The following is a 12004-nucleotide window of genomic DNA, read 5'->3' as shown; positions in this document are numbered from 1 at the left end:
TTTATTATATTTTTATACTTAAATGTTGATTAATTCACTGATTTAATAGTTGAACGCTCTTAAGTGAAATGCTTAGACTATAACTAAAAAATAGCTTCCACGGTAACTTCAGGCGTAAAAAAATTTTTTAAATTTTTTTTTTAATGTTATTTGCATTAATTAGATACAGGATAAATTTATTTTAATTAAAAAATTATTTAATTTAAATTAATTAATTAAAATTAACACACGTTAAATGCTCAAATACAAGCAAGTATTAAACAGTGTGCAATATACATCCACACCAATATTTGCTCTCTCGCTCTGGCTCACTAATTACAGGCGACTATGCTTAGAAGACGGGAGTGGGGACGCTACGAAGTATGGGACAAAGAGGAGAGACCGATAATATAAAATAGTATGTATATTTCTGTCTCATTCTTTGCCGGCTTCATCCTACACATTTTTGTATTTGTGTCTCTTACCTGTCGTTTTTTCCGTTGCATCCGGTTTAAAATCACAATGATTTTAAAGAAGTTTCACTTCAAAAAACAAAAAAAAAAAAAAAAGAAAGAAAAAAATTGAAAAAGAAAAAAAAAGAGAACTCACCTCATTTTCACCTTCTACAATAACTCTCTGCTCTAACTCAGGATACGTTTCTTGCGTAACATTGTCTTTTCCCTGACCAACTTTTTTTAATATTTTTTGGACAGTCTTTGTCAATGAATTTACTGACCTCTCTAAGCTCTTGATTTTTTTTGTCATATTTAGTCTGGAACGTAATGGTCGTCTTATAACACTATTCACTCGCCGTGACCGACGTTCGTTATTTTCCGACGATGAGCCTGTTCCTGACAATCGAGCCGATCTTCCTCGAACTGTTTCGAAAGTATCGTTGCGTAATGGCGGTGAAGGAACAGTTCTTCTTCTTGGATTCGCATTACTCTCAGAATTTTCGTCGTATCCCATTGTAGTGTTGACATCACCGTCATCTTGGTCTCCTGGATCGTGTCCATCTAGTATTGCCTGAAAATGTTTATTTGTTATTATTAACAAAAAAAAACAAAATTAATGTTTATTAATTTGTTAGTTTCTATAGTTTGAGCTGACGTTATCATGCGTTTGTTCAGCTTTGTCGCTGGAAGAATCTCTATTTCCAGGCGGTAAGAGATCTCGGAAATGTTTAGCTGAGTGTTGAGTTTTTTTCAATTGTGAACTGGCTTGACTCGTCTAAAAAAGAAAAAAGACAATGTTAAATACACTTATAAAAAACATTTAATAACTCAATAATTAATGTGTGAATTTAATCATTTTACAAACTTTTGTCGTAGGCTTCTGCTGACTTTTGCCATTATTGGGAATTCCAGGGCTATATGGTGTTATTTTTAATGTTCGTATCCTCGTTGGTCCACCAAAATAATTGTTTTTTAAAGTTGTAGCATCGTCTAAAGTTTCATATTGAAAATAAAAAAATTAGGAAAACGGTTGACCCTGAAGGCCATCCCTGCAACTTCCCGCTAATTCCATACTTAGGCGCTTAAAATTGCACCAATGGCGTTTTTGAGCTCTTCGAGCTCAAAAATACAATTTGTGGGTTATTTTGAGCTCTCCAAGCTCAAAGAGATTGTTTTCCTATGCTTTTGAGCTCTTCGAGCTCAAAAGTCTGATAGGGATTTGGTGACACTATTTTTTGAATTTTTAAACCGCAATAACTTTTGAATGAATAAACCGATTTTCACGCGGTTGGCAGCATTTGACGCAGTTTTTCAAGCCTCACAAAGAATCTCAAATTTTGAATTGATCGCGCTAGGAATTTTGGAGTTATTCCGAAATAACACTTTTTTCGGTTTTCTTTCGTTCACGATATCTCTCGAACGAATCAACCGATTTTGACCGGACTGGTGGCGATCGACGTGGTTTTTTGAGGTTAAGAGCTGATTAGTTTTTAGAATTGAACCATAGAGCCGTTTAAAAGTTTTCCAAAAAAACCACATTTGAAAAAAATTTTTATTTTCAGTTTTTTGAAGATTTCTCAAAATCTATTGATCTGAATCGGTCCAAATAGTTTTCAAAATCTAAGTTTGGTCAAGCCCTTTCGAATGGCACCAACCGCGATGAAATCGGTCAAGTCGTTCAAAAGTTATAAGCGGTTCACATACTTTCACACACACACACACACACACACACACACACACACACACACACACACACACACACACACACACACACACACACATACAGACGCCGTGACAACCTCGCGGGGATAGTCAGGGAAGCTTCCTGTGACCTTCAAACGTCGAGATCTGATGAAAACTCGGTTTTTGCAAAACGGGGTGAAAACAATAACTTCCCGATTTTTGAAAATCTTCGATTTTCGTAGCGGGAAGTTAAAAATAAATTATTGAATTTTTAATTAATACATAGATTTAAATTTTGGTGGAAGAATATTTATCAAAAAGGTAGTGTTGAAAAAAGATCCAACTATTGAGAGTATATTTGCTCTATATGTATGTGTAATATTTTGATTTTATGTTCTTATAATTAATCAATACTTAATTACATAGATTTTTTAATTTGTAAATTTTATTTAGCTCTTTTTATTTTCATTTTTTCTAAATTAATTTTTGATCGGATAATATACATATATTGCTATTTTCTATTGAAATTCTTTTAACGACTACACACACACACACACACACACACACACACACACACACACACACACACACACACACACACACACACACACACACACACACACACACACACACACACACACACACGCACACACACACACACACACACACACACACACACACACACACACACACACACACACACACACACACACACTCGGGGCAGAAGAGATACTGCTACCGGGCGCGTCTCCCCGAGCGGATGGGAGAACGCTCGCTGTCCTTGGATGACACTTAATCTCTTAGTTGATGAGGTACAGCGGGTAGGAGCCAAGCAAAATAACCAAACAAAATACGCTCCCGTGGACAAAACTCCCCTTTAATGGGTTGGTCGCACTAACTGACCTAACAAGACGATCGTTCTCTGCTGTGACCCACTGGGAGTGACCGGAACCTGTATCGTAGTTTCCGACGATGCAGGCCACGGCTGATGTGAGCTTGCTCTACCGAGGTGTAAGTTGCAGCAGTGGATCAGGAGCCAGCCACTTCGGGCCTTGATCAGGAAGTACGCAGTGAGTGTTAGAGATCGGAATCTTCACCGCTCCGAGCGAGTCTAGTCCGTCCGTGTATTCCGGGACTGGCTAAGTGTCGGCTAGGCCTCAGGGAACTGGGGTAGGAGTACTATCTCCGAGGGTACACCCGTTCCTAGTTATGGCAACCCGCTCCACTCCGTACGATGCGCTGGTAAATTAAAAAGTATGAGTAATGCACAGGAAACAAACAAGAGTGAAAACGGGCCTCATGCCCAGCAAGACGCACTGCTACTTAGTGCAAAGATGAAGAGGACAGATGCGCTGGCACATCTGGAGAAGCTAGTCTGTGGACTGCAGGACTTTCTCCAAACCAAGCAAAATGTCCACAAGGAGATCAAGTCGAAGTCGACGAACATCTGCAGTGCCCTGAGAAGGTTCAAAAAACTGGACCAAGAATGGCAGGAAATCCAACAACAACACGGTAATATCGTGATGAAGACGAGTGTGACAGCGGTTCCACCAGCAAAAGCCGACACGTTTGTCGAGGAGATGGACACAGGTGGCGAGGGTGACGTCGAGTCAGTTGTCGGAGACGGAGAGGAAACTGGAACTGAAATCAGGCCTGGGAAAAGGAAAGAACGAAATTCCCCAGACTCAATGACCAGCCGTACTAAGAAGAAGAAGGACCTTAAACCAAGTCCCCCGAAAACGCGGTAACACAGAACGGCGGAAAAAGGAGGTGAATGAATGGCAAAAGTCCAGTCAAGGAAGTCCAAGAGAGAGCAAGCAGTAGAAAAGCTCCAGAAGCAACCGCCGGAAGAGTCCAGGCCAGAGCCTAATCGGAAAGAACCGCGCAAACGGATTAGGCCGGACGCACTGATCATCCGCCCCGCAGAGACGGCAAAGTATGCTGAAATTCTGAAGCGAATAAAGCAGGACGTCCCTGACGAACAGGTCCGTACTACAGTGGATAAGATCCAAAGAACTAGGACCGGGAGCTTGCTGATTACGCTTTCGAGGAAGAGCGCTGACCGAGGCCAAGCCTTACAGAAGACCATCGCGGACATCCTCCAAGAAGACGCGAAGGTAATCTGCAAAGGGCCACAGGAAGACGTCGAAATCCGAGATCTTGACGGTACCACAACCAAGGAGGATATTCAGGCTGCATTGCAAACGGAAATCGGAGAAACCTGCGAGATACCACTAGGGACAATTAAGATTCATAAGGCCTACAGAGGTACTCAGACAGCTGTTGTGACACTACCAGCAGCTGCAGCGCGCAAGATATTGGCAGGAAGCGGTAAAGTCCGGATCGGCTGGACCAACTGCCGAATCAGAGCTACGAGGAGACCAATCCAATGTTTCAAGTGCTGGCACTTTGGACATCTTGGATCCCAGTGCAAGAGCAATGTGGATCGGTCTAAGCTATGTATTAGGTGCGGACAAGAGGGACACAAGATTGCTGAATGCAACAACCCAGCGAAATGTGTATTATGCGCGGATCAAAGTGCGGAGAACTCGGCTCATCATGCCGGCGCATCCAGGTGCCCAGTATTTAAAGAGGCACTCCAGAAGATAACAAACAAACAGACATGAAGATATTGCAGCTAAACCTAAACCATTGCGAAGCTGCACATGATCTGCTTATGCAAACAGCAAGAGAACTAGAGTTAGACTTAGTAATGATAGCAGAGCCATATAGATACCTGAATACCCAGCCTTGGGAATCTGACAGCACCACCAAGGCTGTCATCTGGTCTTGTGGTAAGCATCCCTTCCAGAGTGTAGTTAACAATGATAATGCCGGCTTTGTAGCAGCAACAGTTAACGGCATCCGTTTCTACAGCTGTTATGCACCACCCAGCCTATCCATTGTTGAATTCACTGAATTCTTGGACAAACTGACCGAGGACGCCAAGCAGCATTATCCGGTCGCGATTGCCGGTGACTTCAACTCCTGGGCAGTAGACTGGGGCAGCAAGCAGACAAATGCGCGAGGAAAAGCACTCCTCGAAGCTTTCTCTACACTAGATGTAGTCCAGCTCAACAGTGGTGATACGCCAACCTATACTAAAGGGGAAGCAAGCTCTATTGTAGATCTCACTTTCGTCAGCAGCAGCCTCATCAGTGGGAAATACGACTGGAAGGTGATGGATATCTACACAGCCAGCGACCACAAGGCAATTCTCTGGGAAATATTACATGACCGGAATACAAGAAGACCAATCAAGTCACTCAATACCATTGGATGGAAAGTGAAGTCTTTTGACACAAGCACATTGATAATAGCCCTGAATAGTGAACCGATTACTACTGGACCCGCAGAAGAAATGACCAAGGACCTGATGAAAAGAGTTGTCCAGGCCTGTGACGCAAGTATGGTCCGGAAATGCAGCATAAGCCAACGCCCGGCAGTACACTGGTGGAACGACCACATCAGCGTTCTTCGGAAAGAGTGTCTAAAGAAAAGGAGAATATCCCAGCGTGGCTATCGACGACCCAATCTCTGCGGAGCTGGTCGCAGAGTACAAAAAAGCCCGTCGATTACTGAACAAAGCCATCAAGGATAGTAAGAGGCAATGCTGGAAAGAGCTCATCAACGAGGTGGACAAAGACCTGTGGGGTAGGCCGTACAAGGTGGTCATGAATCACCTAAAAGTCAAACAAATGCCGGCACCCACATGCCCACAACTTCTGCAGAGAATCGTTACCGCGCTGTTTCCGCAGCAACGCGAGCTTCACTACCAGCTAGCTCAAGGAGAACTGGAGGACATTCCAACTGTCACGGAAGAAGAACTGACGGAGGCTTGCAACCGCGTAGGGAATAATAAAGCACCGGGATTAGACGGAATCCCTAACATTGCCTTAAAAACAGCTATAAAGGCAGCACCGGCATTATTCCTGGATGTTTACAACACCTGCCTCAAAGAAGGGATTTTTCCTCGAAAGTGGAAACAGCAACGGTTAGTGCTGCTTCCTAAAGGGAAAAAGCCACCGGATGAACCGTCATCTTACCGCCCACTTTGCATGCTAGATACAGCGGGTAAGATATTCGAACGCATAATTCACCAGAGAATTGAAGCAGTAGTCGACCCACTCCTGGCAGACAATCAGTATGGATTCCGGAAAGGACGATCAACCCTGGACGCAATCAAACTGGTTGTTGATACGGCCAAGGAAGCAATCGCAGGAACCAGATGGAAGGGTGGAACGAAGAAGTATTGCCTGGTGGCGACCCTAGACATCAGAAATGCCTTCAACTCCGCCAATTGGGAATGCATCATGCAGGCCCTCCAAGAGAAGAATGTACCAGAATACCTTCTTAAGATCGTAGCAAGCTACTTTGAAAACAGGGTCCTGAAGTATGACACGAAGAACGGTCCAAGGGAGTATGCTATTTCTGGAGGTGTACCACAAGGTTCAGTTCTAGGCCCGCTCCTGTGGAATATTATGTATGACGGCCTATTAAGACTAACTCCGCCAAGAAACGTCAAACTCGTAACATATGCAGACGACGTAGCCGTAGTGATCGTTGCCAAACATCTTGACGAGATAAACCATGTGTTCGATCTCACTTTCGAGCGCGTTAACCGGTGGATGGACGCAGTGAACCTGCAACTGGCGCAACACAAAACTGAGGCAGTGCTTATTACCAGCAGGAAAGTGGTAGAGACAATTAAGCTGAAAGTCGCCGAACAAGAAATCACATCACAACCTTATATTCGATATTTAGGAGTGATGCTTGATGCCCGACTCAACTTTAAGCAGCAGGTAGAACACGTCAGTGCCAAGGCGTCAGCAGTGGGAACAAGTCTAGCACGACTGATGCCGAACATCGGAGGGCCAAAGCAGAGCAGAAGGGTACTGTTATCATCTGTAGTCACATCGGTGCTTACATATGGTATATCTATTTGGACCAACGCTCTCGAGATGCAAGAATCATGGAGGAAGGCTGGACCAGTATACCGACGGTGTGCCTTAAGAGTCGCCAGCGCCTTCCGCACAATATCCGAGGAAGCAGTGTGCGTTATTTCCGGAACTCTGCCTCTCAGAGTCCTCGCTGAGGAAAGACGGAACCTTTATCATCGTAAAAGGTCAACTACACTAAGCGCTGAAGAGCTCAGAACTGAAGAACGGCAAAACAGCTTCGACCGATGGCAGCTCCAGTGGGACGCTGCAGAAAAAAGGAAGATGGACGTATCGTCTTATACCGAGGATCGACGACTGGTTGAACCGGAGTCATGGAGAGGTTAACTACTACCTTACGCAGATGTTGTCAGGACACGGCTGCTTCCGAGCCTATCTTCACCGCTTTAAGCACGACGATTCTCCGGAGTGCCCATCCTGCCCAGGTGTCGCTGAAGACGTGGAGCACGTGATCTTTGCATGTCCTCGTTTTAACCAACAGCGCGATGAATTAGAGAAGATTCTAAAAAAGAGAATTCAACCGGAGACAATAGTAGAAGAAATGCTGTCATCAGAAGCTGTCTGGAACGCCACGAGCACCTTTGCCACTGAAGTGCTTACAGAGTTGCGGTCCATCGAGAGAAAAAGAGCAGAAAACAGAAACTAGAAGGGAGATAGAAATAAAAAACATCTTAGCCACCAGAAGGAAGAGCGGCAGCTAATTCCTCCCCCCGCGAAGAAATGCCTTACGGCGGTACCATGGGGGATTAGAGGATAGAAGAGAAAGGGGTTTAGGATTTAGTGGGTAGGGGCGTTAGTGTCGAGTTAGTATGACGCTGCGTCGAGTCGCCACATATCCAGGCCAAACAGCTATGCCTAGAATCCGTAAAAAGGATTCCCCCCCCTAAAAAACACACACACACACACACACACACACACACACACACACACACACACACACACACATATATATATATATATATATATATATATATATATATATATATATATATATATATATATATATAGACACAGTGACAACATCGCGAGGGTAGTCAGGGAAGCTTCCTATGACCTTAAAACGTCGAGATCTGATGAAAACTCGATTTTTTCAAAACAGGGTGAAAACAATAACTTCCTAATTTTTGAAAATCTTCGATTTTGTTAGTGGGAAGTTAAAAATGTCGCAGTGATTTTAAAAAAACACTTGTTTTCAAATCTTTTATTGACGATATCTTTTGAACTAATTAACCGATTTCTACGTTTTTGGCGGCAATCGACGCGGTTTTTTAAGCTCTATAAATTATGCTATGTCATCAAAAGTGATCCGAGAAGAAATGACGAAGTTATGTGAAAAAAACACTTTTTTCGGTTTTTTTCGGTTTTCTTTCGTTCACGCTATCTCTCGAACGAATCAACCGATTTTGATCGGGTTGACGCCGATCGGCGTGGTTTTTCAAGCTTAAGGGCGGATTAGTTTTTGAAGTTGATCGATAGAGCCGTTTAAAAGATATTCCAAAAAAACTACTTTCAAAAATGATTTTTTTCTTATTTTTTTTAAGATTTTTCAAGATTTCTTAAAATCTATCGGTCCGAATCGGTTCAAATTCTCAGGAAATCTAAGTTTAGCGTAGCCCTTTCGAATGGCACCAACCGCGATGAAATCGGTTCAACCGTTCAAAAGTTATAAGCGAGTCACATAGTCACACACACACACACACACACACACACACACACACATACATACATACAGACATAGTGACAACATCGCGGGGGTAGTCAGGGAAGCTTCCTGTGACCTTCAAACGTCGAGATCTGATGAAAACTCGATTTTTGCCAAACGGGGTAAAAACAATAACTTCCCAATTTTTGAAAATCTGAGATTTTTAGCGGGAAGTTAAAAAAATTTTAATTAACTTGTATGCATATTTGAAATATAATTTAATATACTGTCACTACATATGGGGAATTCCATGCCAAATCGACCACTTTTGAACTCGATCCCTTTAGATTTAGCTGAAACTTTATCATTCTTTTCTACCCTTTGAAAAACATTTTTGAGAATTTTTTCAAATTTTTTTATCCAACCCAAAAAAGTTTTGAATTTTCCAAAAAATTGGCTCTTTTATTTTCTAATAGCCATAACTTTTTTAGACATTGACCTTTGGGTATCTTTTTTTTTTTAATTTTTGTTTTTGAATGAACTTTTCGAAAAAATACACAAAAAAAATTAAATATGATCAATTCTATAAAATAATCGGTTTTTTTTAACAAAAACGTTATTTTTTCAAAGTTGGCCACTTTTTTTTTTTATTTTTTTTTTCTTAAAAAAAAACTTCAATCAATTTGACAACTATTCCCGCTCATCCCGGGCAGGGCCGATTTTTTTTATATTTTTTTTATTTAATTGAAAAAAAAAGATTTTTATTATTTCAGAAAATTTGACAATTTTGAAAAAATAACGTTTTTGTTCAAGAAAACCGATTATTTTATAGAATTGATCATATTCAATTTTTTTTGTGTATTTTTTCGAAAAGTTCATTCAAAAACAAAAATTTAAAAAAAAAAAAGGTACCCAAAGGTCAATGTCTAAAAAAGTTATGGCTATTTGAAAATAAAAAGCCATTTTTTTGGGAAATTCAAAACTTTTTTTGGGTTGGACAAAAAAATTTAAAAAAATTCTCAAAAAATTTTTCAAAGGGTAGAAAAGAATGATCAAGTTTCAGCTAAATCTAAAGAGGTCGAGTTCAAAAGTGGTCGGTTTTGCATGGAATACCCCATATACTATAAGTAAATGATTAAGAATTACGTACCGCTTGAACCGACAACTATGACATTATTAATCTGCCTGGTTTCAGTCTTGACAAAACATGTCTGATCTTCCTCCTCATTTAAATCAATGGGAACATGATTGCCATCAGTCCCCGCCTTAAAAACAAATTTTGTCTCGACAATCCATGCATCTTTACCATTTTGCACTAAACAGAATTTGTCAATCTGATCGCTCATTGCAATGAATAAGTTTTCTATAAAAAAAAAAAAAAAATTATCACCGTGTTGAAAAGTTAAAAATATTTGTAGCAACTCATCAGTGCTACTGAATAAAAAATTACGTTCACAGATAATAAAAGTACAGGTCCACTGTAATGACTATCAATTTAATAAATTTTCAATTTATTTTAACTATTTTTTTCTCTTTGATTTTTTTAATAATTATTCGGTAAATAAAATTTTTATAGAATATATGAATTATTAATAACTAAGTTCCTTTGTTTTAATTAAAAATGTTATATAACTATTTTTTTACTTGTTTGTGAATTTAAAAAAAAATAAAATGATTTTCAACTTTTTTAATTTATTCCAATTTTTAAAATATTTTTGTTTTTAAATTTATATTGAATTTTTCAATTTTTTTATGATTATTATCTGACAAATAAAATTTTGTTATAAAAATAAAAATTTAAGTAGCAGATATTTAATAAATTTTTTAAGAAATAAATTAGTGCAAACAAATTCGAAAAAAAAATTGACGTAGAAATTTTAAAAAATAAAAAATGCAATTTTTTAGAATAAATTTTTTTGTTAAATAAATTAATGTCATGTTATAAAAATAAAACTGTTGATGATAATATTCGTTAGCTTAGATTTACAGAAATAAATAAACAATTTAATGTAGCTACTTTTTTACTCGTCTGCAAATTACAGAAATTTGAAAAAAATAAGGATTTATTTACAACAAACATTGAAATTTATTTTAACGTACCTCATCAAGGATAATATTTTGTCTATTTTTCTTTCTTCCACGGTTGCTAATGCTGTTGAAACAATTTAGGTTAACTTCACCAACTAAGCTGTAGCTTAAACGCGAAACATTGTATTTACCAAAAATCTTCAGGTCGTCCCGAACACAGCGCCTTCAGTAAAAATTTTTAGAACCACTTGTGACGTAAATACATAATTTTTTATCCAATGCTACACGACATACAACGTTTGCTTGTTAACAATATAGTCCAATCACAACCTCAAAACGTTTTGATTCAAGATAATTTTTTACAGGAATTTGCAAAATATTACTGTTTTTTTATTGTTATTGATTGAATAACATAATATAATGCTGGTTAAGATTTTGTTTGTTACATATTTTTACAGTCATAAATTATGAAATTGTCGATGGCAAAAATTTTTTTTTGCTATTCAATAGAAAATTGCCAATTTTTATTAGAAAAAAAAAAATTAAGATTTAAATTGTTGAGGGGCAAGGCTCATAGTGCTAGTAGATTCCCGAATGTTCTCGAATGTATTAGCACACGTATATAATTGTCCGCTTAACTATAGTAACTAGTTCCTACTAGTACATCGTCCTGAACGGACGTGTAGCTTGTACATATACTTATATTATAATACATTTATCACTTATAACCACGAATATATCATTTACTTATTATTAACTCCTTTGATCCACTATTCCTTATCATCAGGTTATGGGCCCAGGTAAAGGTAACCCAGTAATAAAGGTGGTTATTAATAAATAAAGTGATTTATTTAGAAGCACGTGAAAAACGCGCGGAAAGCATCGATAAATTTTTCGATAGCGTGCAGTGGCGTGGAGTTCGTCATCTGTGAGACACTAGGTGTAGGAGCTCGGACATTTTGGCGGGAAAACCGTTGTGCTGTGACTAGCGGGAAAAAGTTGATAGTGTCGTTTTTTTTTTTTTTTTTAGTGGTTAAATAAGTGGTTCGTAGAAATGGCTCTATCCGTCAAAATAGACCCTCTCACTCCAGAGAATTATAGATCCTGGAAGGCTCAAATCAAAGGACTTTTGATGAGTCACGACTTGTGGGAGTACATTATCGGAGAAAATCTGAAACCAGAGACTGGACAAGAGTTAATATCAGCGTGGATCAAGAAAGACAGAAAAGCTGTGGCATATCTTCTGATTGCGCTGGGAA

General features: G+C 39.3%; 1 protein-coding gene across 1 annotated transcript; it reads right to left on the bottom strand.

Annotated features, from left to right (window-relative positions):
* Positions 1 to 414: 414 nt before the first annotated feature.
* Positions 415 to 10076, bottom strand: LOC123258691. The gene is made up of 5 exons (XM_044718898.1): positions 9868 to 10076; positions 1300 to 1424; positions 1090 to 1209; positions 589 to 1005; positions 415 to 435 (listed from the first exon to the last, which is right to left on the bottom strand). Exons 1-5 carry the CDS (start codon positions 10061 to 10063, stop codon positions 415 to 417), a joined length of 879 nt encoding a protein of 292 aa, XP_044574833.1. The 5' UTR covers positions 10064 to 10076.
* Positions 10077 to 12004: the final 1928 nt, after the last annotated feature.

The sequence above is a fragment of the Cotesia glomerata genome, linkage group LG1, assembly GCF_020080835.1.
Source record: "Cotesia glomerata isolate CgM1 linkage group LG1, MPM_Cglom_v2.3, whole genome shotgun sequence".
Classification (NCBI taxonomy): domain Eukaryota; kingdom Metazoa; phylum Arthropoda; class Insecta; order Hymenoptera; family Braconidae; genus Cotesia; species Cotesia glomerata.
Note: the sequence above shows the minus strand (reverse complement) of the source record. Positions and strands in the feature narration are given on the sequence as shown.

Coding starts and splice junctions, on each gene's coding strand:
- LOC123258691 (XM_044718898.1), bottom strand. CDS start 10,063: ATGAGCGATCAGATTGACAAATTCTGTTTAGTGCAAAATGGTAAAGAT. Junction 1,425..9,867: donor CATAGTTGTCGGTTCAAGCG/GTACGTAATTCT, acceptor ATGAAACTTTAG/ACGATGCTACAACTTTAAAA. Junction 436..588: donor TTGTAGAAGGTGAAAATGAG/GTGAGTTCTCTT, acceptor AAAAATGTGTAG/GATGAAGCCGGCAAAGAATG.